Below are 27,958 nucleotides of genomic sequence, written 5' to 3' on the forward strand. Positions count from 1 at the left end.
GACCTTGGGGTGTCCCCAAAAGCCGGGGGGGTTCCCAGGTGACACTGGGGGGGTCCCAGGTGATTTTGGGGGGGCTCCAGGTGACCTCAGGGGGGGAGGGGTCCTGAATGACCCTGGGTGGGGGGGGTCCCAAAGCAGGGAAATTCTGGTGTCCCCAAATGTCCCCAAATGTCCCCCCCCCCCCCCCCAAAACCGAGGCCCAGGCCCAGTTTTTAACCCTTTATTGGCGCTGCCACCGCGTGCCCTCCCCGCGGGTGACACCCGTGTCCCCTCCCCCGCAGTGTCACCTCCCTGCGCCCCCCCCCTCGGCCCGGTGTCACCAAGAGGGGGGGGTGGGGCACGCTCAGATCTTGCCGGGGAAGGTCCCCTCGTCACGGGCCTCGTCCCACGTGGTCACCTGGGGGGACATCGGGGGGGGGGGTGTTGAAGGTCCTGGGGACACTTTGGGGACACTGAGAGGACCCCGAAGGATTTGGGGACACCCTGGAGACACCTTGGGGATGCTGAGAACCTCGGGGACACCCCTAGGGACACCTTGGGGACACCCTGGGGACACTCTGGGGACCCTCAGGGCCTTGGGGACACCCCATGGGACACCCTGGGGACACTGAAGGGGACCCTCAGGACCTTAGGGACATTCTGGAGACACCCTGGAGACACCCTGGGGACCCTCAGGGCCTTGGGGACACCCCTGGGGACACCTCGGGGACACTGAAGGGACTCCCAGGGCCTTGGGGACACCCCTGGGGACACCTCGGGGACACCTTGGGGAGCCTCAGGACCTTGGGGACACCCCTGGGGACACCTTGGGGACCTTCAGGACCTTGGGGACACTCTGGGGGCCCCGTGAGAACCCTGCAGGACTTGGGGACATCCCTGGGGACACCTTGGGGACACTGAAGGGGACCCTCAGGGCCTTGTGGACACCCTGGGGACACTCTGGGGACCCTGTGAGAACCCTGTAGGACTTAGGGACACTCCTGGGGACACCCCTGGGGACCCTCAGGGCCTTGGGGACACTTTGGGGACACCCTGGGGACACTCTGGGCCTTGGGGACACCTTGGGGACCCTCAGGGCCTTGGGGACACCTTGGGGACACCCTGGGGACACTCCGGGCCTTGGGGACACCCCTGGGGACACCTTGGGGACCTTCAGGACCTTGGGGACACTCTGGGGGCCCTGTGAGAACCCTGTAGGACTTAGGGACATCCCTGGGGACACTGAAGGGACCCTCAGGATATTGGGGGCACCTTGGGGACACCCTGGGGACACCCTGGGGACAGCACTCACCCACGAGGTGGGACACAGGGACTTGTAGACGCGGAAGTACCACTGGCACGGGGCGGCATCGGCGCCCTTGGCCGCCATCGCCCGCTGGCACCGGTAGAAGTCTGGGGACAGCGAGGGGACAGCGCGGGGACATTGGGGACATCGGCTCTCCCCAGCTCATGGGGGGGTCCTGGGGGGGTCCCAGGGGTGGGAGGGGACACCCAGGTGACATTGGGGGGGTTTGGGGACACCCAGGTGACATTGGGGACACCCAGGTGACATTGGGGGGGTTTGGGGACACCCAGGTGACATTGGGGACACCCAGGTGACAATGGGGGGGTTTGGGGACACCCAGGTGACATTGGGGACACCCAGGTGACACTGGAGGGCTTTGGGGACACCCAGGTGACATTGGGGACACCCAGGTGACAATGGGGGGGTTTGGGGACACCCAGGTGACACTGGGGACATCGGCTCTCCCCAGCCAGTGGGGGGGTCCTCAGCCCATTTTGGGGGGTCCTGGGGGGGTCCTAGGGATGGGAGGGGGCACCCAGGTGACACTGGAGGGGTTTGGGGACACCCAGGTGACATTGGAGGGACAATGGGGACACCCAGGTGACATTGGGGACATGGGGGACATCGGCTCTCCCCAGCCAGTGGGGGGGTCCCAGCCCATTTTGGGGAGTCCTGGGGGGGTCCCAGGGATGGGAGGGGGCACCCAGGTGATATTGGGGGGACAATGGGGACACCCAGGTGACATTGGGGGGGTTTGGGGACAGCCAGGTGACACTGGGGACACCCAGGTGACACTTGAGGGGTTTGGGGACACCCAGATGACATTGAGGACATCGGCTCTCCCCAGCCAACTTTGGGGGGTCCCAGCCCATTTTGGGGGGTCCTGGAGGGGTCCCAGGGATGGGAGGGGACACCCAGGTGACACTTGAGGGGTTTGGGGACACCCAGGTGACATTGGAGGGACAATGGGGACACCCAGGTGACATTGGGGGGGTTTGGGGACAGCCAGGTGACATTGGGGACACCCAGGTGACACTTGAGGGGTTTGGGGACACCCAGGTGACATTGGAGGGACAGTGGGGACACCCAGGTGACATTGGGGACAATGGGGACACCCAGGTGATATTGGGGGGGTTTGGGGACACCCAGGTGTCATTGGGGACACCCAGGTGACATTGGGGGGGTTTGGGGACACCCAGGTGACATTGGAGGGACAATGGGGACACCCAGGTGACATTGGGGGGGTTTGGGGACACCCAGGTGACACTGGGGACAATGGGGACATCGGCTCTCCCCAGCCGGGGGGGGGTCCCAGACAATTTTGGGGAGTCCCGGGGAGGTCCCAGGAGTCCGGGGGGGTCACCCAGGGGTGGGAGGGGACACCCAGGGGACACTGGAGAGACTTTGGGGACACTGGGGACAATGGGGGGCAAAGGGGACACCAGGTCTACCCAAGCAAAATTGGGGCGCAGGTGGGAAGAAAAACCTCAAATTTTGGGGGGTTTTGGGTGGAATTTTGGGTTTCCTGAGGTTTTTTGGGGTGGGCAGGTGACTTTTGGGGTGTCCAGGTGAGTTCTGAGCCCCCCCAGGTGAGTTTCAGGGGTACTTTTCGGGTTCCCCAGGTGAATTTTGAGGAATAACCAGGCATTGGGACATCAGGTCTACCCAGGCAATCTCAAGGTTAAAAAGCAGCCAATTTTGCAATTTTTTGGGGTATTTTTGTGGGAATTTTGGGGTCCCCGGGGTTTTTTGGGGTGGGCAGGTGATTTTTGGGGTGCCCAGGTGCGTTGTGAGCCCCCCCAGGTGAGTTTCAGGGGTATTTTTGGGGTCCCCCAGGTGAGTTTTGGGAAATAACCAGGCATTGGGACATGAGGTCTACCCAGGCACTCTCACGGTTTAAAAGCAGCCGATTTTGGGTTTTTTGGTGTTTTTGGTGGGAATTTTGGGGTCCCCGGGGTTTTTTGGGGTGGGCAGGTGATTTTTGGGGTGCCCAGGTGCGTTGTGAGCCCCCCCAGGTGAGTTTTGGGGGTATTTTTGGGGTCCCCCAGGTGAGTTTTGGGGAATAACCAGGCATTGGGACATGAGGTCTACCCAGGCACTCTCAAGGTTTAAAACCAGCCGATTTTGGGTTTTTTTGGTGTTTTTGGTGGGAATTTTGGGGTTCCCGGGGTTTTTTGGGGTGGGCAGGTGATTTTTGGGGTGCCCAGGTGCGTTGTGAGCCGCCCAGATGACTTTAGGGAGATTTTTGGGGTCCCCCAAGTGAATTTTGAGAAGTAGCCAGGCATTGGGACATGAGGTCTACCCAGGCACTCTCAAGGTTTAAAAGCAGCCAATTTTGGGTTTTTTTGGTGTTTTTTGTGGGAATTTTGGGTTTGCCGGGGTTTTTTGGGGTGGGCAGGTGATTTTTGGGGTGCCCAGGTGCGTTGTGAGCCCCCCCAGGTGAGTTTCAGGGGTATTTTTGGGGTCCCCCAGGTGAGTTTTGGGGAATAACCAGGCATTGGGACATGAGGTCTACCCAGGCACTCTCACGGTTTAAAAGCAGCCGATTTTGGGTTTTTTGGTGTTTTTGGTGGGAATTTTGGGGTCCCCGGGGTTTTTTGGGGTGGGCAGGTGATTTTTGGGGTGCCCAGGTGCGTTGTGAGCCGCCCAGATGAGTTTTGGGGGTATTTTTGGGGTCCCCCAGGTGAGTTTTGGGGAATAACCAGGCATTGGGACATGAGGTCTACCCAGGCACTCTCAAGGTTTAAAACCAGCCGATTTTGGGTTTTTTTGGTGTTTTTGGTGGGAATTTTGGGGTCCCCGGGGTTTTTTGGGGTGGGCAGGTGATTTTTGGGGTGCCCAGGTGCGTTGTGAGCCGCCCAGATGAGTTTAGGGAGATTTTTGGGGTCCCCCAAGTGAATTTTGAGAAGTAGCCAGGCATTGGGACATGAGGTCTACCCAGGCACTCTCAAGGTTAAAAAGCAGCCAATTTTGGGTTTTTTTGGTGTTTTTTGTGGGAATTTTGGGGTTCCCGGGGTTTTTTGGGGTGGGCAGGTGATTTTTGGGGTGCCCAGGTGCGTTGTGAGCCGCCCAGATGAGTTTTGGGGGTATTTTTGGGGTCCCCCAGGTGAGTTTTGGGGAATAACCAGGCATTGGGACATGAGGTCTACCCAGGCACTCTCAAGGTTTAAAACCAGCCGATTTTGGGTTTTTTTGGAGTATTTTTGTGGGAATTTTGGGGTTCCTGGGGTTTTTTGGGGTGGGCAGGTGATTTTTGGGGTGCCCAGGTGCGTTGTGAGCCCCCCCAGGTGAGTTTTGGGGCGTTTCAGGGGGTTTTACCCAGGTAGTTCTGCCAGCAGTTGCGGGTCTGGTTCTGGTTGGGGAAGCGGCTGTCGAACGGCGCCGTCTTGTACCGGCCCAGCTTGGTCTTGATGTCCTCAGCCATGGCTAATTAGGGCAATTAGAGAGCTTAATTAGCACCTGGGTTAATGAATCAGCCTCTGGGGGGGCATTAATGACCCACCTGCCCTGATTAATTGCATTTAGGGGGCCTTAATTGCTCAAAAAGGGGGGGGGGGAATGAAGATTTTCAAGGCCCTGGGGGGGGTTTTGGGAGGGGAGCAAGGTCATTAATGAGGCTAATTAGCAGCCAATTAATTATTTAGCAAGCTGATTAGCACCTCATTCATTCATTATCACCCTCTCCCATTAATTAGTTCACTAAAGCATTAATTAGCCTCAGCATAGAATGGAAAATACGAGAACAGAACAAGCCTAAAAGCAGCAGAAAATAACATTAAAAGGTCATTAATGACACCAATTAGCACCTAACTAGTTAATTAACAGCATTATTAGCGCCTAATAAATCAGCTAACAACCTGTAGAACTGCTTTATGAACCTCTCAGAATAACTAATTAATTAATTGATGCATTAATTAGCCCCCCCCAATAAAATGGAGCTGAGAACATCAGGAAAAACTATAGAAGAGTCATTAATAGTGCCAATTACCAGCTAATTAATTAATTACTAGGCTGATTAGCACCTATCTAATTAATTTGCAACCTAGGTTGTTAATTAGCGAGTAATTAATTCATCACGGGTTAATTAATCCCACCCAGGAATGAGAAAATCCATCATGGGAGGAGCATTGGGAAGGTAATTAACGGCCTAAAGGATAATTAACCAGGCTCATTAGCAGCCTGCTAATTAATCAGCACCCTTAAGGACTAATTAAGGTTCTCCTGTGGTTAATTAAGCCCACCCTAGATAAATTAATGCTCCTCTGGAACAAAAAAGAAAGGACTAAAACGGATTTAAAGGGGCATTAAAAGCTAATTAACGGTGTTAATTAACACTCCATTAATTAATAGCACCTCCAAGGACCAATTAAGATCCTCCAGAGGTTAATTAGCCCACCCTGCGTTAATTAACCCCACCCTGGAGTGAAAAGAAGGGAAATAAAACAGCAAAAAAGGCAACTTACAGAACAATTAGCACTAATTAACACCTTAATTGATTATCTGACGCTCTCCACCATTAATTAGCAACCCCTGGGGTCAATTAATTACACCTGGGACCGATTAATTGCTTGCCTGAGCTGTATTACGGCAACTAATGCCATTAAAGGCAACATTTAATCAAATTAATGAGGGCTTTGCTAATTAATTAATGCCCCCCAGGGCTAATTAAAACCCTCCTGGGGTTAATTAACCCAACCTGGGCTAATTAATGCCCGCCCAGGGGCGAGAAACAAGTGAGGAGCGAGAGAATGACCCAGAGCAGTAATTAATAAAGCCAATTAACGCCTCGAAAGGTAATTAACAGCTCGAGAGCAAACCCCAGTCCATCCCAGTCCCTCCCAGTTCATCCCAGTAACAGCCAGTTCATCCCAGTTCATCCCAGTGCCTTCCCAGTTCATCCCAGTAACCCCCAGTTCATCCCAGTACACCCCCAGTGCCCTCCCAGTTCATCCCAGTAACCCCCAGCACCCTCCCAGTTCATCCCAGTCCACCCCAGTAACCCCCAGTGCCCTCCCAGTCCATCCCAGTCCATCCCAGTGCCCTCCCAGTTCATCCCAGTAACCCCCAGTGCCCTCCCAGTCCATCCCAGTGCCCTCCCAGTTCATCCCAGTGCCCTCCCAGTTCATCCCCGTAACCCCCAGCGCCCTCCCAGTTCATCCCAGTAACTCCCAGCGCCCTCCCAGTTCATCCCAGTTCACCCCAGTTCCCCCCAGTCCCCTCCCAGTTCATCCCAGTAACCTCGCACACCCCTCCCAGTCCCCTCCCAATTCATCCCAGTAACCCCCCTACTGCCCTCCCAGTTCACCCCAGTGCTCCCAGTTCATCCCAGTAACCCCCAGCCCCGTCCAGGACCCCTCCCAGTGCTCCCAGTTTCTCCCAGTCCCCTCCCAGTGAAGCCTAAACCGCTCCCGGCGCCCCCCCCGCACCCTCCGAACACCCTCGGTGCTCCCAGTTCCCCCCAACCCCCTCCCAGCGCCCCCAGTCCCTCCCAGTTCCCCTCCCAGTGCTCCCAGTTGCCCCCCAGTCCCCTCCCAGTGCTCCCAGTCCCTCCCAGTTCTCCCAGTACGCCCCAGTGCTCAAAGTCACTTTCACCCTCGCTCGCCGCTCGCCGGAACCAACGAGTCACGGCGGAAGCGCCAGAGCGCCGCCGGAAATGACGTCACTGAAGAGCGTAGAGCGCCGGTTTCGGGCCAGAGCGTCGCATCTTGGAGGAAAAATGGCGGCGACAACGACCTGGAAGTGCCTTGAAATGCCCCGGAACGGCCCCGAAGTGGCGCCGAAAGGCCCCGAAATGAGCCCAAAACGCCGCGAGTCGGCAAAAAACTCCCAGCGGAGCTCCCAAAATCGCCGGTTTTGTCCCCAAAATCCCCTCAGGAGCCTCCTCGGCGGGGTTGGACCCCGGGGAAGCGCTCTGAGGGCACTTCCGCCCGGGAAGGGGCGGGGCCTGAGCCTCTGGAGTGAGCTGCGCATGCGCGGGGGGGGGTCTAGTTGTGTGACGTCATTTCCGGTTCCGGCAGAGGCGCGCGAGCCCCGCGTGGAGAAGCGGCGCGATGAGGCCGGGTGGGAACTGGGACAAACTGGGAGGGACTGGGAGCGACTGGGGGGCACTGGGAGGGACTAGAGGGGACTGGGATTTACTGGGATGGGCTGCGAGGGGATTGGGGGCGCTGGGGGCGGAGTGGGAAGGGATTGCGGAGGGACTGGGATGAACTGGGGGAGACTCTAAGAGGGAGTGGGGGGAACTGGGAGCAGCTGGGATGGGATCGGGGTGTACTGGGATGGACTGGGAGGGGACTGGGGGTGACTGGGTCATACTGGGATGGATTGGGAGGGCTTTGGGGGTGACTGGGTTATACTGGGATGAACTGGGAGGGGACTGGGAGTGACTGGGTTATACTGGGATGGACTGGGAGAGATTTGGGGGTGACTGTTTTATACTGGGATGGACTGGGAGGGGACTGGGTTATACTGGGATGGACTGGGAGGGCTTTGGGGGTGACTGGGAGGGACTGGGATGAACTGGGAGGGGACTGGGTTGTACTGGGATGAACTGGGAGGGGACTGGGGGTGACTGGGTTATACTGGGATGGACTGGGAGGGATTTGGGGGTGACTGGGATGGACTGGGAGGTGACTGGGTTATACTGGGATGGACTGGGAGGGCTTTGGGGGTGACTGGGTTATACTGGGATGGACTGGGAGGGATTTGGGGGTGACTGGGATGGACTGGGAGGGACGGGGATGAACTGGGAGGGCTTTGGGGGTGACTGGGTTATACTGGGATGGACTGGGGCAGGCGTTGGAGCCAAACTGGGAGCACTGGGAGCCTCCAGGGGTGCTCCCAGTAGCTCCCAGTTGCTCCCAGTCTGACCAGTTCCCTGCAGGTTTCAGCCCCCGGGGGGGACGCGGCGGCTTCCGGGGCCGAGGTGAGTCCCAGTATAAACCAGTAAAGACCAGTAGCCACCACTAATGCCCATACTGGGAGCCCCAGTGCTCTCCCAGTTTTCCCCAGTTACTTCCCAGTATCCCCCCAGTGCTTCCCAGTAACTCCAGTTCCCCTCCCAGTCCCTCCCAGTAACTCCAGTCCCTCCCAGTCCCCTCCCAGTTCCCCTCCCAGTCCCTCCCAGTAACCCCAGTTCCCCTCCCAGTGACTCCCAGTAAGTCCAGTCCTGGCCGTACTGGGAGCCCCAGTGCCATCCCAGTATGACCAGTGCTCCCAGTCCTCCCCAATGTCCTCCCAGTCCCTCCCAGTATAGCCCAGTTTCCCTCCCAGTGCCCCCTAGTTTCTTCCCAGTATATCCCAGTTTCCCTCCGAGTCTCTCCCAGTATAACCCAGTCCCTCCCAGTTCCCCCCAATCCTGCCCCAGTTCTCTCCCAGTCCCTCCCAATCCCCTCCCAGTCCCCTCCCAATCCCCTCCCAATCCCCTCCCAGTGGCTCCCAGTTCAATCCCAGTCCCTCCCAATCCTCTCCCAATCCCCTCCCAGTTCCCTCCCACTCCCCTCCCAGTGGCTCCCAGTTCAATCCCAGTCCCTCCCAATCTCCTCCCATCCCCTCCCAATCCCACCCCAGTTCCCTCCCAGTGCCTCCCAGTATAACCCAGTCCCCTCCCAGTCCATCCCCGTTCCCCCCAATCCCCTCCCAGTGGCTCCCAGTGGCTCCCAGTGGCTCCCAGTTCCCTCCCACTCCCTCCCAATCCTCTCCCAGTCCGTCCCAGTGGCTCCCAGTGGCTCCCAGTTCCCTCCCAGTCCCTCCCAATCCCCTCCCAGTCCCTCCCAATCCCCTCCCAATCCCCTCCCGGTACTCCCCAATCCCACCACAGTTCCCTCCCAGTGCCTCCCAGTATAACCCAGTCCCTCCCAGTCCATCCCCGTTCCCCCCAATCCCCTCCCAGTGGCTCCCAGTGGCTCCCAGTGGCTCCCAGTTCCCTCCCAATCCCGTCCCAATCCCCTCCCGGTACTCCCCAATCCCACCACGGTTCCCTCCCAGTGCCTCCCAGTATAACCCAGTCCCTCCCAGTCCATCCCCGTTCCCCCCAATCCCTTCCCAGTCCCTCCCAGTGGCTCCCAGTGGCTCCCAGTTCCCTCCCAATCCCCTCCCAATCCCCTCCCAGTGCTCCCCAGTCCCAGCCCAGTTCCCTCCCAGTGCCTCCCAGTATAACCCAGTCTCCTCCCAGTCCCTCCCAGTCCATCCCAGTTCCCCCCAATCCCCTCCCAGTGGCTCCCAGTGCCTCCCAGTATAACCCAGTTCCCTCCCAGTCCATCCCCGTTCCCCCCAATCCCCTCCCAGTGGCTCCCACTCCCTCCCAGTGGTTCCCAGTTCCCTCCCAGTCCCTCCCAGTTCAATCTCAGTCCCTCCCAATCCTCTCCCAGTGGCTCCCAGTGGCTCCCAGTGGCTCCCAGTTCCCTCCCACTCCCTCCCAATCCCCTCCCGATCCCCTCCCAGTGCCCCCCCAATCCCACCCCAGTTCCCTCCCAGTCCCTCCCAGTATAACCCAGTCCCTCCCAGTCCCTCCCAGTAACCCCAGTTTCCCCCCGCAGGTTCCGGTTTCCCGCCCCGCGGAGGGGGCGGGGCCAGAGGAGGGGGCGTGGCCCGAGGAGGGGGCGGGGCCCGCGGGGGGCCCCGGGGGCGGGGCCGAGGCCGAGGGGGCGGGGCCAGGGGCGGGGCCCGCGGCGGCTTCAAAGGCGGGAAAAAAGTGACGGTGGAGCCGCATCGGCACGAGGGTAACTGGGCAAACTGGGAGGGACTGGGAGGGGATTGGAGGGACTGGGAGGGACTGGGAGGGGACTGGGATGGACTGAGAGGGGATTGAGAGGGACTGGGAGGGATTGGGAGGGGATTGGGGGGGACTGGGAGGGGATTGGGAGGGACTGGGAGGAACTGGGAGGGGACTGGGATGGACTGGGAGGGATTGGGAGGGGATTGGGGGGGACTGGGAGGGGATTGGGAGGGACTGGGAGGGACTGGGGGGGGAACTGTGGTGGGTGTGGGCCCCAGGTATCTCAGGTCCCCCCCAGGTCCCCTCAGATGTCCCCAAAGTGTCCCCAGGTCCCCCCCAGGTGTCCCTCAGGTGTCCCCAGATGTCCTCAGGTGTCCCCAAGTGTCCCCAAAGTGTCCCTCAGGTGTCGCCAGGTGCCCTCCAGGTCCCTCTGGTGTCCCCAAAGTGTCCCCAGATGTCCCCAGCTCCCCTCAGGTGTCCCCAGGTCCCCCCCAGGTGTCCCCAGGTCCCTCTCAGGTGTCCCCAAAGTGTCCCCAGATGTCCCCAGGTCCCCCCCAGGTGTCCCCAGGTGTCCCCAAAGTGTCCCCAGGTCCCCCAGGTGTCCCCAGGTCCCCCCCAGGTGTCCCCAAAGTGTCCCCAGATGTCCCCCTCAGGTGTCCCCCAGCTCCCTCAGGTGTCCCCAGGTCCCCCTCAGATGTCCCCAAAGTGTCCCCAGGTGTCCCCAGGTGTCGCCAGGTCCCTCTCAGATGTCTCCAGGTCCCCAAAGTGTCCCTCAGGTGTCCCTCAGGTTTCCCCAAAGTGTCCCCAGATGTCCCCAGGTCCCCCCCAGGTGTCCCCAGGTGTCCCCAAAGTGTCCTCAGGTGTCCCTCAGATGTCCCCAGGTGTTCATGTCCTCCCCAGGTGTCCCCAGATGTCCCTCAGGTGTCCCCAAAGTGTCCCCAGGTGTCCCCAAATGTCCCCAGTTCCCCCCAGGTGTCCCCAGGTCCCCAAAATGTCCCCAAAGTGTCCCCCTCAGGTGTCCCCAGGTGTCCTCAGGTGTCCCCAAAGTGTCCCCAAAGTGTCCCCGGGTGTCCTCAGGTGTCCCCAGGTCCCCAAAATGTCCCCAAAGTGTCCCCAGCTGTCCCCAGGTGTCCTCAGGTGTCCCCAGCTCCCCTCAAGTGTCCCCAGGTCCTCCCCAGGTCCCTCTCAGGTGTCCCCAAAGTGTTCTCAGGTCCCCCAGGTGTCCCCAAATGTCCCCAGTTCCCCCCAGGTGTCCCCAGGTCCCCAAAATGTCCCCAAAGTGTCCCCAAAGTGTCCCCAGATGTCCCCTCAGGTGTCCCCAGGTCCCTCTCAGGTGTCCCCAAAGTGTCCCCAGGTGTCCCCAGGTGTCCCCAAAGTGTCCCCAGATGTCCCCTCAGGTGTCCCCAGGTCCCTCTCAGGTGTCCCCAAAGTGTCCCTAGGTGTCCCCAGGTCCCCAAAGTGTCCCCAGATGTCCCCAGGTGTCCCCAGGTGTCCCCAGGTCCCTCAGGTGTCCCCAAAGTGTCCCCAGGTGTCCTCAGGTGTCCCCAAAGTGTCCCCAAAGTGTCCCCAGATGTCCCCTCAGGTGTCCCCAGGTCCCTCTCAGGTGTCCCCAAAGTGTCCCCAGGTGTCCCCAAAGTGTCCCCAAAGTGTCCCCAGATGTCCCCAAAGTGTCCCCAGGTGTCCCCAAAGTGTCCCCAGGTGTCCCCAGGTGTCCCCAAAGTGTCCCCAGATGTCCCCAAAGTGTCCCCAGGTGTCCCCAAAGTGTCCCCAAAGTGTCCCCAGATGTCCCCAAAGTGTCCCCAGGTGTCCCCAGGTGTCCCCAGGTCCCTCAGGTGTCCCCAAAGTGTCCCCTCCCCCCCCCCCCAGGTGTGTTCATCTGCCGCGGCCGCGAGGACGCGCTGGTGACGCGGAACCTGGTCCCGGGGGAGTCGGTGTACGGCGAGAAACGGATCAGCGTCGAGGTACTGGGAGCAACTGGGATGTACTGGGAGCAACTGGGAGGAAAAAACCGGGCGGGTTTAGGGCGAAAAACGGGGATTTTCGGGGTAAAAATGGGGATTTGGTGGATGAAAAGGGCGCTGGGAGGGACTGGGACAAACTGGGAGGGGACTGGGTTGTACTGGGAGGGAGTGGGCTGTACTGGGAGGGACTGGGTTGTACTGGGAGGGACTGGGTTATACTGGGAGCAACTGGGAGGAAAAAACACGGCGGGTTTAGTGTGAAAACCGGGGATTTTCGGGGTAAAAATGGGGATTTGGTGGATGAAAAGGGCGCTGGGAGGGGACTGGGTTGTACTGGGAGGGGACTGGGTTGTACTGGGAGGGAGTGGGTTATACTGGGAGCAACTGGGAGGAAAAAACGTGGCGGCTTTCGGGTAAAAAACAGGGATTTTAGGGGTAAAAATGGGGATTTGGTGGATGAAAAGGGCACTGGGAGGGACTGGGACAAACTGGGAGGGGACTGGGTTGTACTGGGCGGGACTGGGTTGTACTGGGAGGGACTGGATTATACTGGGAGCAACTGGGAGGAAAAAACGTGGCGGTTTTTGGGTAAAAAACAGGGATTTTCGGGGTAAAAATGGGGATTTGGTGGATGAAAAGGGCACTGGGAGGGACTGGGACAAACTGGGAGGGGACTGGGTTGTACTGGGCGGGACTGGGTTGTACTGGGAGGGACTGGGTTGTACTGGGAGGGAGTGGGTTATACTGGGAGGGACTGGGTTATACTGGGAGCAACTGGGAGGAAAAAACGCGGCGGGTTTAGGGCGAAAAACGGGGATTTTCGGGGTAAAAATGGGGATTTGGTGGATGAAAAGGGCACTGGGAGGGACTGGGTTGTACTGGGAGGGGACTGGGTTGTACTGGGAGGGACTGGGTTGTACTGGGAGGGACTGGGTTATACTGGGAGCAACTGGGAGGAGAAAACCGGGCGGGTTTAGTGCGAAAAACGGGGATTTTCGGGGTAAAAATGGGGATTTGGTGGATGAAAAGGGCACTGGGAGGGACTGGGACAAACTGGGAGGGGACTGGGTTGTACTGGGAGGGAGTGGGCTGTACTGGGAGGGACTGGGTTGTACTGGGAGGGACTGGGTTATACTGGGAGCAACTGGGAGGAAAAAACACGGCAGGTTTAGTGTGAAAACCGGGGATTTTCGGGGTAAAAATGGGGATTTGGTGGATGAAAAGGGCGCTGGGAGGGGACTGGGTTGTACTGGGAGGGGACTGGGTTGTACTGGGAGGGAGTGGGTTATACTGGGAGCAACTGGGAGGAAAAAACGTGGCGGTTTTCGGGTAAAAAACAGGGATTTTAGGGGTAAAAATGGGGATTTGGTGGATGAAAAGGGCACTGGGAGGGACTGGGACAAACTGGGAGGGGACTGGGTTGTACTGGGAGGGAGTGGGTTATACTGGGAGGGACTGGATTATACTGGGAGCAACTGGGAGGAAAAAACGCGGCGGGTTTAGGGCGAAAAACGGGGATTTTCGGGGTAAAAATGGGGATTTGGTGGATGAAAAGGGCGCTGGGAGGGACTGGGACAAACTGGGAGGGGACTGGGTTGTACTGGGAGGGAGTGGGTTATACTGGGAGGGACTGGATTATACTGGGAGCAACTGGGAGGAAAAAACGCGGCGGGTTTAGGGCGAAAAACGGGGATTTTCGGGGTAAAAATGGGGATTTGGTGGATGAAAAGGGCGCTGGGAGGGACTGGGTTGTACTGGGAGGGGACTGGGTTGTACTGGGAGGGACTGGGTTGTACTGGGAGGGACTGGGTTGTACTGGGAGCAACTGGGAGGAGAAAACCGGGCGGGTTTAGCGCAAAAAACGGGGATTTTCGGGGTAAAAATGGGGATTTGGTGGATGAAAAGGGCACTGGGAGGGACTGGGACAAACTGGGAGGGGACTGGGTTGTACTGGGAGGGACTGGGTTGTACTGGGAGGGAGTGGGTTATACTGGGAGCAACTGGGAGGAAAAAACGCGGCGGGTTTAGGGCGAAAAACGGGGATTTTCGGGGTAAAAATGGGGATTTGGTGGATGAAAAGGGCACTGGGAGGGACTGGGTTGTACTGGGAGGGGACTGGGTTGTACTGGGAGGGACTGGGTTGTACTGGGAGGGAGTGGGTTATACTGGGAGGGACTGGATTATACTGGGAGCAACTGGGAGGAAAAAACGTGGCGGGTTTAGGGCGAAAAACGGGGATTTTCGGGGTAAAAATGGGGATTTGGTGGATGAAAAGGGCACTGGGAGGGACTGGGTTGTACTGGGAGGGACTGGGTTGTACTGGGAGGGACTGGGTTTCACTGGGAGCAACTGGGAGGAAAAAACCGGGCGGGTTTAGGGCGAAAAACGGGGATTTTCGGGGTAAAAATGGGGATTTGGTGGATGAAAAGGGTGCTGGGAGGGACTGGGACAAACTGGGAGGGGACTGGGTTGTACTGGGAGGGAGTGGGTTATACTGGGAGGGAGTGGGTTATACTGGGAGCAACTGGGAGGAAAAAACGCGGCGGGTTTAGGGCGAAAACCGGGGATTTTCGGGGTAAAAATGGGGATTTGGTGGATGAAAAGGGCACTGGGAGGGACTGGGACAAACTGGGAGGGGACTGGGTTGTACTGGGAGGGAGTGGGTTGTACTGGGAGGGACTGGATTATACTGGGAGCAACTGGGAGGAGAAAACGTGGCGGTTTTCGGGTAAAAAACGGGGATTTTCGGGGTAAAAATGGGGATTTGGTGGATGAAAAGGGCACTGGGAGGGACTGGGTTGTACTGGGAGGGGACTGGGTTGTACTGGGAGGGACTGGGTTATACTGGGAGGGACTGGGTTTCACTGGGAGCAACTGGGAGGAAAAAACCGGGCGGGTTTAGGGCAAAAAACGGGGATTTTCGGGGTAAAAATGGGGATTTGGTGGATGAAAAGGGCACTGGGAGGGGACTGGGTTGTACTGGGAGGGGACTGGGTTGTACTGGGAGGGAGTGGGTTATACTGGGAGGGACTGGATTATACTGGGAGCAGCTGGGAGGAAAAAACCGGGCGGGTTTAGCGCAAAAAACGGGGATTTTCGGGGTAAAAATGGGGATTTGGTGGATGAAAAGGGCACTGGGAGGGACTGGGACAAACTGGGAGGGGACTGGGTTGTACTGGGAGGGAGTGGGTTATACTGGGAGGGACTGGATTATACTGGGAGCAACTGGGAGGAAAAAACGTGGCGGGTTTAGGGCGAAAACCGGGGATTTTCGGGGTAAAAATGGGGATTTGGTGGATGAAAAGGGCGCTGGGAGGGACTGGGTTGTACTGGGAGGGGACTGGGTTGTACTGGGAGGGAGTGGGTTATACTGGGAGGGACTGGGTTTCACTGGGAGCAACTGGGAGGAAAAAACCGGGCGGGTTTAGGGTAAAAAACGGGGATTTTCGGGGTAAAAATGGGGATTTGGTGGATGAAAAGGGCGCTGGGAGGGACTGGGACAAACTGGGAGGGGACTGGGTTGTACTGAGAGGGGACTGGGTTGTACTGAGAGGGGACTGGGTTGTACTGGGAGGGGACTGGGTTGTACTGGGAGGGAGTGGGTTATACTGGGAGGGACTGGGTTATACTGGGAGCAACTGGGAGGAAAAAACGCGGCGGTTTTCGGGTGAAAAACGGGGATTTTAGAGGCAAACGTGGGAATTTTAGGGAGAAAAACGAGAATTTGATGAATGAAAAGGGCACTGGGAGGAACTGGGTTATACTGGGAGGGACTGGGAGGGACTGGGTTATACTGGGAGGGAAAAACCCGGTGGTTTTGGGCTGAAAAATGGGAGTTTTAGGGGTAAAAATGTTATTGGATCGTACTGGTTCATACTGGTTCATACTGGTTCGTACTGGTTCATACTGATTTGTACTGGTTTGTACTGGTCTGTACTGGTTTGTAGCGGTTCATGCTGGTTTGTACTGGTTTGTACTGGTGTGTAGTGGTTCCTATTGGTTCGTACGGGTTCATACTGGTTCATGCTGGTTCTTACTGGTTTGTACTGGTTTCCAGGATGGGAATATCTCAGGGGTTCAGACCCTTACTGGGAGCACTGGGAAGGGGCGCTATGGGGTTTCTGATGTTCATACTGGTTCATACTGGTCCGTACTGGTTCGTATTGGTCCATACTGGTTCGTACTGGTTCATACTGGTCCGAACTGGTTCCAGGACGGCGACACCTCGGTGGAGTGCCGGGCGTGGAACCCTTCAGGGGTTCAGGTCCTTACTGGGAGCACTGGGAAGGGGCTGAATGGGGTCACTGATGTCTATAGTGGTTTATACTGGTTCCTACTGGTTTATACTGGTTCCTACTGGTTTATACTGGTTCCATGACGGTGACGCCTTGGTGGAGTACCAGGCGTGGAACCCTTCAGGGGTTCAGGCCCTTACTGGGAGCACTGGGAAGGGGCTGTATGGGGTTTTTGCTGTTTATATTGGTCTATACTGGTTTATACTGGTGCGTACTGGTTTATATTGGTTCATACTGGTTTATACTGGTTCATACTGGTTTATACTGGTCCCAGGACGGCGACGCCTCGGTGGAGTGCCGGGCGTGGAACCCTTCAGGGGTTCAGGCCCTTACTGGGAGCACTGGGAAGGGGCTGAATGGGGTCACTGATGTCTATAGTGGTTTATACTGGTTCCTACTGGTTTATACTGGTTCCTACTGGTTCCTACTGGTTCCTACTGGTTTATACTGGTTCCCTGACGGTGACGCCTTGGTGGAGTACCGGGCGTGGAACCCTTCAGGGGTTCAGGCCCTTACTGGGAGCACTGGGAAGGGGCTGAATGGGGTTTTTGCTGTTTATATTGGTCTATAGTGGTTTATACTGGTTCCTACTGGTTCCTACTGGTTCATACTGGTTTATACTGGTCCCAGGACGGCGACGCCTCGGTGGAGTACCGCGCCTGGAACCCGTTCCGCTCCAAGCTGGCCGCCGCCATCCTGGGGGGCATCGACCGCATCCACATCTGCCCGGGGGCGCGGGTGCTCTACCTGGGGGCAGCGTCCGGCACCACCGTCAGCCACGTGTCCGACATCGTGGGCCAGGTCAGCGGGCACCTGGGCACACCTGGGCACACCTGGGGATACCTGGGGGGCACCTGGGGGCACCTGGGACACACCTGGGAGCACCTGGGCACACCTGGGGATACCTGGGGGGCACCTGGGGGCACCTGGGCACACCTGGGCACAGCTGGGGCACAGCTGGGGATACCTGGGCACACCTGGGCACACCTGGGGGCAGCGTCCGGCACCACCGTCAGCCGTGTGTCCGACATTGTGGGCCAGGTCAGCGGGCACCTGGGCACACCTGGGCACACCTGGGGATACCTGGGGGGCACCTGGGGGCACCTGGGACACACCTGGGAACACCTGGGCACACCTGGGGATACCTGGGGGGCACCTGGGGGCACCTGGGCACAGCTGGGGATACCTGGGAGCACCTGGGCACAGCTGGGCACACCTGGGGGCACCTGGGGGCAGCTGGGCACACCTGGGCACAGCTGGGGCACAGCTGGGGATACCTGGGACGCACCTGGGGGGCAGCTGGGCACACCTGGGCACACCTGGGCACACCTGGGGGCAGCGTCCGGCACCACCGTCAGCCGTGTGTCCGACATCGTGGGCCAGGTCAGCGGGCACCTGCGGGCACCTGGGGGGCACCTGCGGGCAGCTGGGCACACCTGGGCACAGCTGGGCACACCTGGGGGCACCTGGGCACAGCTGGGGATACCTGGGGGCACCTGGGGGCACCTGAGCGTGTCCCCGAGGTCTCACCTGGGCCAAGTGACCCCGATTTGGTGTCCCCAAGGTGCTGGGACCACCCGGTGGTGGCTTCTCCAGGTGACCTTGGGGTGGACATCGGTGACCCTTGGTGACCCCTGGTGACCCTTGGTGACCTCTGGTGGCACCTGGAGGTGGCCCTGGCGACCTTTGGTGACCCAGGAATGACCCCAGGTGTGTCCCCAAGGGGTCCTGGGATCAAAGGGACCCCGATTTGGTGTCCCCAAGGTGCTGGGACCACCCGGTGGTGGCTTCTCCAGGTGACCTTGGGGTGGACATTGATGACCTTTGGTGACCTCTGGTGACCTTTGGTGACCTCTGCTGACCTCTGGTGACCTCTGGTGGCACCTGGAGCTCCATGATGACGTCACCGAGGGGTCCTGAGGTCAAAGGGACCCCAATTTGGTGTCCCCAAGGTGCTGGGACCACCCGGTGGTGGCTTCTCCAGGTGACCTTGGGGTGGACATCGGTGACCTCTGGTGACCCCTGGTGACCCTTGGTGACCTCTGGTGGCACCTGGAGGTGGCCCTGGTGACCTTTGGTGACCCAGGAATGACCCCAGGTGTGTCCCCAAGGGGTCCTGGGATCAAAGGGACCCCGATTTGGTGTCCCCAAGGTGCTGGGACCACCCGGTGGTGGCTTCTCCAGGTGACCTTGGGGTGGACATTGATGACCTCTGGTGACCCCTTGGTGACCTCTGGTGACCTTTGGTGACCTCTGGTGGCCTCTGCTGGCACCTGGAGCTCCATGATGACGTCACCAGGGGGTCCTGAGGTCAAAGGGACCCCGATTTGGTGTCCCCAAGGTGCTGGGACCACCCAGTGGTGGCTTCTCCAGATGACCTTGGGGTGGACATTGATGACCTTTGGTGACCTCTGGTGACCTTTGGTGACCTCTGGTGACCCCTTGGTGACCCGGCGCTGTCCCCAGGAGGGCGTGGTCTACGCCGTGGAGTTCTCGCACCGCTCGGGCCGGGACCTTCTCAACGTGGCCAAGAAAAGGACCAACGTGGTGCCGGTCATCGAGGACGCGCGGCACCCCCACAAATACCGCATGCTGATTGGTCGGTGCCGCTCCCAAATCCCGGGCGGGGCTGGGGACGGGGGAGGGGACACCAAAAAACCTCCCGGGGGGACAACTGGGGACGCTTTGGGGGCGCTGGGAGAAGGTTTGGAGGTTCTGGAGAAGGTCTGGAGGTGCCTCAAGGGTGTCCTGGGGGGGGTTTTGGGTGTCCCAGGGTGGGGCTTGAGATGATTTTGGGGTCTCCTAAAAGTTTGGGGGCTCCTGGGTGAGATTTTGGGGGTCCCCAGGGTGGTTTGGAGGTTCTGGAGAAGGTCTGGAGGTGCCTCCAGGAGATTTTGGGGTGTCCTGGGAGGGTTTTGGGGTGTCCCAGGGTAGGGCTTGAGGTGATTTTGGAGTCCTGGAGGAGAATTTTGGGGTCTCCCAAAAATTTTGGGGCTCCTGGGTGAGATTTTGGGGGTCCCCAGGGTGGTTTGGAGGTTCTGGAGAAGGTCTGGAGGTGCCTCAAGGGTGTCCTTGGGGGGTTTTGGGTGTCCTAGGGTGGGACCTGAGGTGATTTTGGAGTCCTGGAGGAGAATTTTGGGGTCTCCCAAAAATTTTGGGGCTCCTGGGTGGGATTTTGGGGGTCCCCAGGGTGGTTTGGAGGTTCTGGAGAAGGTCTGGAGGTGCCTTAAGGGTGTCCTTGGGGGGGGTTTGGGGTCCCAGGGTGGGGCTTGAGGTGATTTTGGGGTCCTGGAGGAGAATTTTGGGGTCTCCCAAAAATTCTGGGGCTCCTGGGTGAGATTTTGGGGGTCCCCAGGGTGGTTTGGAGGTTCTGGAGAAGGTCTGGAGGTGCCTCCAGGAGGTTTTGGGGTGTCCTGGAGGAGGGTTTTGGGGTGTCCAGGGTAGGGCTTGAGGTGATTTTGGAGTCCTGGAGGAGAATTTTGGGGTCTCCCAAAAATTTTGGGGCTCCTGGGTGAGATTTTGGGGGTCCTCAGGGTGGTTTGGAGGTTCTGGAGAAGGTCTGGAGGTGCCTCAAGGGTGTCCTTGGGGGGGGTTTTGGGTGTCCCAGGGTGGGACCTGAGGTGATTTTGGGGTCCTGGAGGAGAATTTTGGGGTCTCCCAAAAATTTTGGGGCTCCTGGGTGAGATTTTGGGGGTCCCCAGGGTGGTTTGGAGGTTCTGGAGAAGGTCTGGAGGTGCCTTAAGGGTGTCCTTGGGGGGGGTTTGGGGTCCCAGGGTGGGGCTTGAGGTGATTTTGGGGTCCTGGAGGAGAATTTTGGGGTCTCCCAAAAATTCTGGGGCTCCTGGGTGAGATTTTGGGGGTCCCCAGGGTGGTTTGGAGGTTCTGGAGAAGGTCTGGAGGTGCCTCCAGGAGGTTTTGGGGTGTCCTGGGAGGGTTTTGGGGTGTCCCAGGGTAGGGCTTGAGGTGATTTTGGGGTCCTGGAGGAGAATTTTGGGGTTTCCCAAAAATTTTGGGGCTCCTGGGTGGGATTTTGGGGGTCCCCAGGGTGGTTTGGAGGTTCTGGAGAAGGTCTGGAGGTGCCTCAAGGGTGTCCTTGGGGGGTTTTGGGTGTCCCAGGGTGGGACCTGAGGTGATTTTGGGGTCCTGGAGGAGAATTTTGGGGTCTCCCAAAAATTCTGGGGCTCCTGGGTGAGATTTTGGGGGTCCCCAGGGTGGTTTGGAGGTTCTGGAGAAGGTCTGGAGGTGCCTCCAGGAGATTTTGGGGTGTCCTGGGAGGGTTTTGGGGTGTCCAGGGTAGGGCTTGAGGTGATTTTGGAGTCCTGGAGGAGAATTTTGGGGTCTCCCAAAAATTTTGGGGCTCCTGGGTGGGATTTTGGGGGTCCCCAGGGTGGTTTGGAGGTTCTGGAGAAGGTCTGGAGGTGCCTCAAGGGTGTCCTTGGGGGGGTTTTGGGGTGTCCAGGGTAGGGCTTGAGGTGATTTTGGGGTCCTGGAGGAGAATTTTGGGGTTTCCCAAAAATTTGGAGGTTCCTGGGTGGGATTTTGGGTCAATCCTGCTGGGTTTTGGTGGTCCCGGCTGGAATTTTGGGATCCTGGGTGGAATTTTGGGTTCTTGGAAGGGAATTTGGGGGGGATTTTGGGTTCCTGGATGGAATTTTGGGGGAATTTTGGGGTCCTGGATGGAATTTTGGGTTCTTGGAAGGGAATTTTGGGGTCCTGGAAGGGAGTTTTGGGGTCCTGGGTGGGAGTTTTGGTGGAATTTTGGCTTCCTGGAAGGGAATTTCGGGCTCCTGGCTGGGATTTTGGGGGGTTTTTTGGGCCGGAATCCCGAGTTAATCCCGAGTTAATCCCGTGTTAATCCCGCGTTCATCCCGAGTTAATCCCGGGTTCATCCCGGGTTCATCCCAGCCTAACCCCTCCCCAGGCATGGTAGACGTGATCTTCACAGACGTTGGATTTTGGGGGAATTTCGGGTTCCTGGTGGGAATTTTGGGGGAATTTCGGAGGTTTTTGGGCCAGAATCCCGCGTTAATCCCGAGTTAATCCAGAGTTAATCCCGGGTTCATCCCGAGTTAATCCCGGGTTAATCCTGTGTTAATCCCGGCCTAACCCCTCCCCAGGCATGGTGGACGTGATCTTCGCAGACGTTGGGTTTTGGGGGAATTTTGGGGGGTTTTTTGGGCCGGAATCCCGAGTTAATCCCGAGTTAATCCCGTGTTAATCCCGGGTTCATCCCGAGTTAATCCCGAGTTAATCCCGAGTTAATCCCGGGGATCATCCCGGGTTCATCCCAGCCTAACCCCTCCCCAGGCATGGTAGACGTGATCTTCACAGACGTTGGATTTTGGGGGAATTTCGGGTTCCTGGTGGGAATTTTGGGGGAATTTCGGGGTTTTTTGGGCCAGAATCCCGCGTTAATCCCGAGTTAATCCAGAGTTAATCCCGGGTTCATCCCGAGTTAATCCCGGGTTTATCCTGAGTTAATCCCGGCCTAACCCCTCCCCCAGGCATGGTGGACGTGATCTTCGCAGACGTTGGATTTTGGGGGAATTTTGGGGGGTTTTTTGGGCCGGAATCCCGAGTTAATCCCGAGTTAATCCTGTGTTAATCCCGAGTTCATCCCGGGTTAATCCCGGCCTAACCCCTCCCCCAGGCATGGTGGACGTGATCTTCGCGGACGTTGGGTTTTGGGGGAATTTTGGGGTTTTTTGGGCCGGAATCCCGAGTTAATCCCGAGTTAATCCTGTGTTAATCCCAGGTTCATCCCGGGTTCATCCCGGCCTAACCCCTCCCCCAGGCATGGTGGACGTGATCTTCACGGACGTTGGATTTTGGGGGAATTTTGGGGTTTTTTGGGCCAGAATCCCGAGTTAATCCCGAGTTAATCCCGAGTTAATCCCGAGTTCATCCTGGGTTCATCCCGAGTTCATCCCGGGTTAATCCCGGCCTAACCCCTCCCCCAGGCATGGTGGACATGATCTTCGCGGACGTTGGGTTTTGGGGGAATTTTGGGGTTTTTTGGGCCGGAATCCCGAGTTAATCCTGTGTTAATCCCAGGTTCATCCCGGGTTCATCCTGAGTTAATCCCGGGTTTATCCTGAGTTAATCCCGGCCTAACCCCTCCCCCAGGCATGGTGGACGTGATCTTCGCGGACGTTGGGTTTTGGGGGAATTTTGGGGTTTTTTGGGCCAGAATCCCGGGTTTATCCCAGGTTAATCCCGAGTTCATCCCGGGTTTATCCCAGGTTAATCCCGGGTTTATCCCGAGTTAATCCCGGCCTAACCCTCCCCAGGCATGGTGGACGTGATCTTCGCGGACGTGGCGCAGCCGGACCAGACGCGAATCGTGGCGCTCAACGCCCACCACTTCCTGCGCCGCGGGGGGCACTTCCTCATCTCCATCAAGGTGCGCACCAGTACGGACCAGTACGGACCAGTATAAACCAGTACGGACCGGTATAAACTAGTATGGACCGGTACAAACCAGTACGGACCAATACAGACCAGTATAAACCAGTAGGGACCGGTATAAACTAGTATGGACTGGTACAAACCAGTACGGACCAATACAGACCAATATAAACCAGTAGGAACCAGTATAAACTAGTATGGACTGGTACAAACCAGTACGGACCAATACAGACCAGTATAAACCAGTAGGGACCAGAATAAACTAGTATGGACTGGTACAAACCAGTACGGACCAATACAGACCAATATAAACCAGTAGGAACCAGTATAAACTAGTATGGACTGGTACAAACCAGTACGGACCAATACAGACCAATATAAACCAGTAGGGACCGGTATAAACTAGTATGGACCGGTACAAACCAGTACGGACCAGTACGGACCAGTATAAACCAGTAGGGACCGGTATAAACTAGTATGGACCGGTACAAACCAGTATGGACCAGTACGGACCAGTATAAACCAGTAGGGACCAGAATAAACTAGTATGGACTGGTACAAACCAGTACGGACCAATACAGACCAGTATAAACCAGTAGGAACCAGTATAAACTAGTATGGACTGGTACAAACCAGTACGGACCAATACAGACCTGTATAAACCAGTAGGAACCAGTATAAACTAGTATGGACTGGTACAAACCAGTACGGACCAATACAGACCTGTATAAACCAGTAGGGACCGGTATAAACTAGTATGGACTGGTACAAACCAGTACGGACCAATACAGACCAGTATAAACCAGTAGGGACCGGTATAAACTAGTATGGAGCGGTACAAACCAGTACGGACCAATACAGACCAGTATAAACCAGTAGGGACCGGTATAAACTAGTATGGACCGGTACAAACCAGTATGGATAAGTACAAACCAGTACAGACTGGTTGTTAACTGGATTTCAACTGGTTTTGAACTGGTTTGAACTGGTTTTACCTGGGGTATTACTGACTTTAAGTGGTTGTAACTGATTTTGAACTGGTTTGAACTGGTTTTGAACTGGTTTGAACTGCTTTTAAGTGCTTTTGAGCTGGTTTTGAACTGGTTTTGAATTGGGGTTTTACTGGTTTTAACTGGATTTGAACTGGTTTTAACTGGTTTTAACTGGTACTTCAGTGGTTTTAACTGGTTTTGAACTGGTTTGAACTGGTTTTGAACTGGTTTGAACTGTTTCTTAACTGTGATTTTAGTGGGTATAATTGGTTTGAACTGGTTTTGAACTGGGATTTTACTGGTTTTAAGTGGTTTGAACTGGTTTTAACTGGTACTTAAGTGGTTTTGAACTGGTTTTGAACTGGGATTTTACTGGTTTTAAGTGGTTTGAACTGGTACTTAAGTGGTTTGAACTGGTTTTGAAGTGGTTTTAAGTGGGATTTAACTGGGACTGTACTGGTTTGAACTGGTTTTGAGCTGTTTTTAACTGGTATTTTGGTGGTTTTAGGTGGTTTTGAACTGGGATTTTACTGGTTTGAAGTGGATTTGAACTGGTTTTAAGTGGTTTTGAACTAGTTTGAACTGGTTTTGAACTGGTTTGAAGTGTTTCTTAACTGTGATTTTAGTGGGTTTAATTGGTTTGAACTGGTTTTGAACTGGGATTTTACTGGTTCTAAGTGGTTTGAACTGGTTTTGAACTGGTTTTGAACTGGTTTTGAACTGGGATTTTACTGGTTTTAAGTGGTTTTAGCTGGTACTGAAGTGGTTTGAACTGGTTTTGAAGTGGTTTTAAGTGGGATTTAACTGGGACTGTACTGGTTTGAACTGGTTTTGAGCTGTTTTTAACTGGTATTTTGGTGGTTTTAGCTGGTTTTGAACTGGGATTTTACAGGTTTTAACTGGATTTGAACTGGTTTTAAGTGGTTTTGAACTGGTTTGAACTGGTTTTGAACTGGTTTGAACGGTTTCTTAACTGTGATTTTAGTGGGTTTAATTGGTTTTAACTGGTTTTGAACTGGTTTTAAGTGGGATTTAACTGGGACTGTACTGGTTTTAACTGGTTTTAACTGGTTTTAACTGGTATTTCAGCAGTTTTAGCTGGTTTTTAACTGGGGTTTTACTGGTTTTAACTGGATTTGAAGTGGCTTTAACTGGTTTTAAGTGGTTTTGAACTAGTTTGAACTGGTTTTGAAGTGGTTTGAACTGTTTCTTAACTGATTTTAGTGGGTTTAACTGGTTTGAACTGGTTTTGAACTGGGATTTTACTGGTTTTAAGTGGTTTTAACTGGTTTTGAACTGGTTTGAAGTGGTTTTGAACTGGTTTTAAGTGGGATTTAACTGGGACTGTACTGGTTTGAACTGGTTTTGAGCTGTTTTTAACTGGTATTTTGGTGGTTTTAGCTGGTTTTGAACTGGGATTTTACTGGTTTGAAGTGGATTTGAAGTGGCTTTAACTGGTTTTAAGTGGTTTTGAACTAGTTTGAACTGGTTTTGAACTGGTTTGAACGGTTTCTTAACTGATTTTAGTGGGTTTAATTGGTTTGAACTGGTTTTGAACTGGGATTTTACTGGTTTTAAGTGGTTTTAGCTGGTACTTAAGTGGTTTGAACTGGTTTTGAACTGGTTTGAACTGGTTTTGAAGTGGTTTTAAGTGGGATTTAACTGGGACTGTACTGGTTTGAACTGGTTTCGAGCTGTTTTTAACTGGTATTTTGGTGGTTTTAGCTGGTTTTGAACTGGGATTTTACAGGTTTTAACTGGATTTGAACTGGTTTTAAGTGGTTTTGAACTGGTTTGAACTGGTTTTGAACTGGTTTGAACGGTTTCTTAACTGTGATTTTAGTGGGTTTAATTGGTTTAACTGGTTTTGAACTGGTTTTAAGTGGGATTTAACTGGGACTGTACTGGTTTTAACTGGTTTTAACTGGTTTTAACTGGTATTTCAGCAGTTTTAGCTGGTTTTTAACTGGGGTTTTACTGGTTTTAACTGGATTTGAAGTGGCTTTAACTGGTTTTAAGTGGTTTTGAACTAGTTTGAACTGGTTTTGAAGTGGTTTGAACTGTTTCTTAACTGATTTTAGTGGGTTTAATTGGTTTGAACTGGTTTTGAACTGGGATTTTACTGGTTTTAAGTGGTTTTAGCTGGTACTTAAGTGGTTTGAACTGGTTTTGAACTGGTTTGAACTGGTTTTGAACTGGTTTTAAGTGGGATTTAACTGGGACTGTACTGGTTTGAACTGGTTTTGAGCTGTTTTTAACTGGTATTTTGGTGGGTTTAGGTGGTTTTGAACTGGGATTTTACAGGTTTTAACTGGATTTGAACTGGTTTTAAGTGGTTTTGAACTAGTTTGAACTGGTTTAGAACTGGTTTGAACTGTTTCTTAACTGATTTTAGTGGGTTTAATTGGTTTGAACTGGTTTTGAACTGGGATTTTACTGGTTTTAAGTGGTTTGAACTGGTACTGAAGTGGTTTGAACTGGTTTTGAACTGGTTTTAAGTGGGTTTTAGCTGGTACTGAAGTGGTTTGAACTGGTTTTGAGCTGTTTTTAACTGGTATTTCAGCGGTTTTAGGTGGTTTTTAACTGGGATTTTACTGGTTTGAACTGGTTTTACCTGGTTTTAAGTGGTACTTAAGTGGTTCGAACCGGTTCGGACTGGTTCGAACCGGTTTGGACTGGTTCCCAGGCCAACTGCATCGACTCGACGGCGCCGGCCGAGGCCGTGTTCGCGGGCGAGGTGAAGAAGATGACGGCCGAGAGGATGAAGCCGCAGGAGCAGCTGACCCTGGAGCCCTACGAGAGGGACCACGCCGTGGTGGTCGGCGTCTACCGGTGACTGGGACCTACTGGGAGGGACTGGGACCGACTGGGAGGGACTGGGACCGACTGGGAGGGGATTGCGGGAAAAAACCCGGGAGTTTTAGGGGGAAAAGCGGCGATTTTAGGGGTTCAAAAGGGACTTTAGGGGGTAAAAATGGGACTGGGAGGGACTGGGAGGGACTGGGAGTGTACTGGGATATACTGGGATGGACTGGAAGGGCACTGCGATGAACTGGGAGTGTACTGGGATATACTGGGATGGACTGGGAGGGCACTGGGATGAACTGGGAGTGTACTGGGATATACTGGGATGGACTGGGAGGGCACTGGGATGAACTGGGAGTGTACTGGGATATACTGTGAGGGCATTGGGATATACTGGGGCGGCACTGGGATGAACTGGGAGGGACTGAGAGGGCACTGGGATGTACTGGGAGTGCAGTGGGATATACTGGGAGGGACTGGGATATACTGGGAGGCACTGGGATGTACTGGGAGTGCACTGGGATATACTGGGAGGCACTGGGATATACTGGGAGGCACTGGGATGTACTGGGAGTGCACTGGGATATACTGGGAGGCACTGGGAGGGACTGGGAGTGCACTGGGATATACTGGGAGGCACTGGGATATACTGGGAGTGTACTGGGATATACTGGGAGGCACTGGGATGTACTGGGATGTACTGGGAGGGACTGGGAGTGTACTGTACTGGGATATACTGGGAGTGCACTGGGATATACTGGAAGGGACTGGGATATAGTGGGAGTGTACTAGGATATACTGAGAGGGACTGGGAGGGCACTGGGATGTACTGGGATGAACTGGGATATACTGGGAGACACTGGGACATACTAGGAAGGATTGGGATATACTGGGAGTGTACTGGGATATACTGGGAGTGTACTGGGATGAACTGGGAGGGACTGGGAGGGTGCTGGGGGTGTAACTGGTCTGTACTGGGATGTACTGGGGGGTGACTGGGATGCACTGGGAGGGCACTGGGGGTGTAACTGGTCCATACTGGGAGGTACTGGGGGTGTAACTGGGAGGGCCCTGGAGGTGTAACTGGTTTGTACTGGGATGTACTGGGGGGTGACTGGGATGCACTGGGAGGGCACTGGGGGTGTAACTGGTCCATACTGGGAGGTACTGGGGGTGTAACTGAGAGGGCCCTGGAGGTGTAACTGGTCCGTACTGGTCCGCACTGGTCTGTACTGGTTAATACTGGCCCATACTGGTCCATACTGGTCACTCACTGCCCCTCTCTCCCTCCAGGCCCCCTCCCAAGGAGAAGTGACGTCATCAAACCTCCAGCCCAGCAGGGGGCGCCAGCATCGGGGGCGTGGCCTAACCCGGAAGTCAACGCCGGTAGCCCGGAAGTGGGCGTGGCCTAACCCGGAAGTGGCCCCGGACTCGGATTTGGGGCGAATTTGGGGCTTTTTGGGGGTGGGGGGAGGGGCCCGGGGGGGGGGTTTGGT

At 55.7% G+C, this 27,958-nt stretch overlaps 2 protein-coding genes and 2 long non-coding RNA genes across 6 annotated transcripts; 3 read left to right on the forward strand and 1 right to left on the reverse strand.

The window, feature by feature from the left end:
• Positions 1–205: 205 nt before the first annotated feature.
• On the reverse strand, positions 206–6,976 carry LOC125320793 (cytochrome c oxidase subunit 6B1). 2 transcript variants are annotated; one of them, XM_048293217.1, is made up of 4 exons: positions 6,878–6,976; positions 4,604–4,711; positions 1,292–1,392; positions 206–397 (listed from the first exon to the last, which is right to left on the reverse strand). In XM_048293217.1, the coding sequence occupies exons 2-4, from the start codon at positions 4,707–4,709 to the stop codon at positions 344–346; spliced, it is 261 nt and encodes an 86-aa protein (XP_048149174.1). In that variant the 5' UTR covers positions 4,710–4,711; positions 6,878–6,976; the 3' UTR covers positions 206–343. The 2 variants fall into 2 exon arrangements, with proteins under 2 accessions (XP_048149174.1, XP_048149173.1); XM_048293216.1 differs by having other exon boundaries at positions 6,856–6,957.
• Positions 2,189–2,513, forward strand: LOC125320795. The gene is made up of 3 exons (XR_007201284.1): positions 2,189–2,264; positions 2,376–2,404; positions 2,485–2,513. It is a non-coding gene; the product is annotated as an uncharacterized LOC125320795 (long non-coding RNA).
• Positions 6,977–7,286: 310 nt separating the features above from the next.
• On the forward strand, positions 7,287–27,931 carry FBL (fibrillarin). The gene is made up of 9 exons (XM_048293215.1): positions 7,287–7,345; positions 8,169–8,210; positions 9,823–10,005; positions 11,868–11,962; positions 16,888–17,058; positions 18,724–18,856; positions 22,548–22,660; positions 26,344–26,489; positions 27,756–27,931. The coding sequence occupies exons 1-9, from the start codon at positions 7,336–7,338 to the stop codon at positions 27,775–27,777; spliced, it is 915 nt and encodes a 304-aa protein (XP_048149172.1). The 5' UTR covers positions 7,287–7,335; the 3' UTR covers positions 27,778–27,931.
• On the forward strand, positions 21,392–22,543 carry LOC125320794. 2 transcript variants are annotated; one of them, XR_007201283.1, is made up of 3 exons: positions 21,392–21,711; positions 21,837–22,333; positions 22,500–22,543. It is a non-coding gene; the product is annotated as an uncharacterized LOC125320794 (long non-coding RNA). The 2 variants fall into 2 exon arrangements; XR_007201282.1 differs by having other exon boundaries at positions 21,837–22,355; positions 22,500–22,537.
• Positions 27,932–27,958: the final 27 nt, after the last annotated feature.

Source organism: Corvus hawaiiensis, assembly GCF_020740725.1.
Source record: "Corvus hawaiiensis isolate bCorHaw1 chromosome 37 unlocalized genomic scaffold, bCorHaw1.pri.cur SUPER_37a, whole genome shotgun sequence".
Lineage (NCBI taxonomy): Eukaryota > Metazoa > Chordata > Aves > Passeriformes > Corvidae > Corvus > Corvus hawaiiensis.

Bases quoted from the DNA above. Each gene is read 5' to 3' on its own strand.
- FBL (XM_048293215.1), top strand. The intron at 8,211-9,822 runs GTGAGTCCCAGT...TTCCCCCCGCAG, and splicing joins CGGCGGCTTCCGGGGCCGAG to GTTCCGGTTTCCCGCCCCGC. The intron at 22,661-26,343 runs GTGCGCACCAGT...ACTGGTTCCCAG, and splicing joins ACTTCCTCATCTCCATCAAG to GCCAACTGCATCGACTCGAC.
- LOC125320793 (XM_048293217.1), bottom strand. From the start codon at position 4,709: ATGGCTGAGGACATCAAGACCAAGCTGGGCCGGTACAAGACGGCGCCG. The intron at 1,393-4,603 runs GTAAAACCCCCT...CGCTGTCCCCAG, and splicing joins CTGCTGGCAGAACTACCTGG to ACTTCTACCGGTGCCAGCGG. The intron at 398-1,291 runs GTGAGTGCTGTC...ATGTCCCCCCAG, and splicing joins CCCTGTGTCCCACCTCGTGG to GTGACCACGTGGGACGAGGC.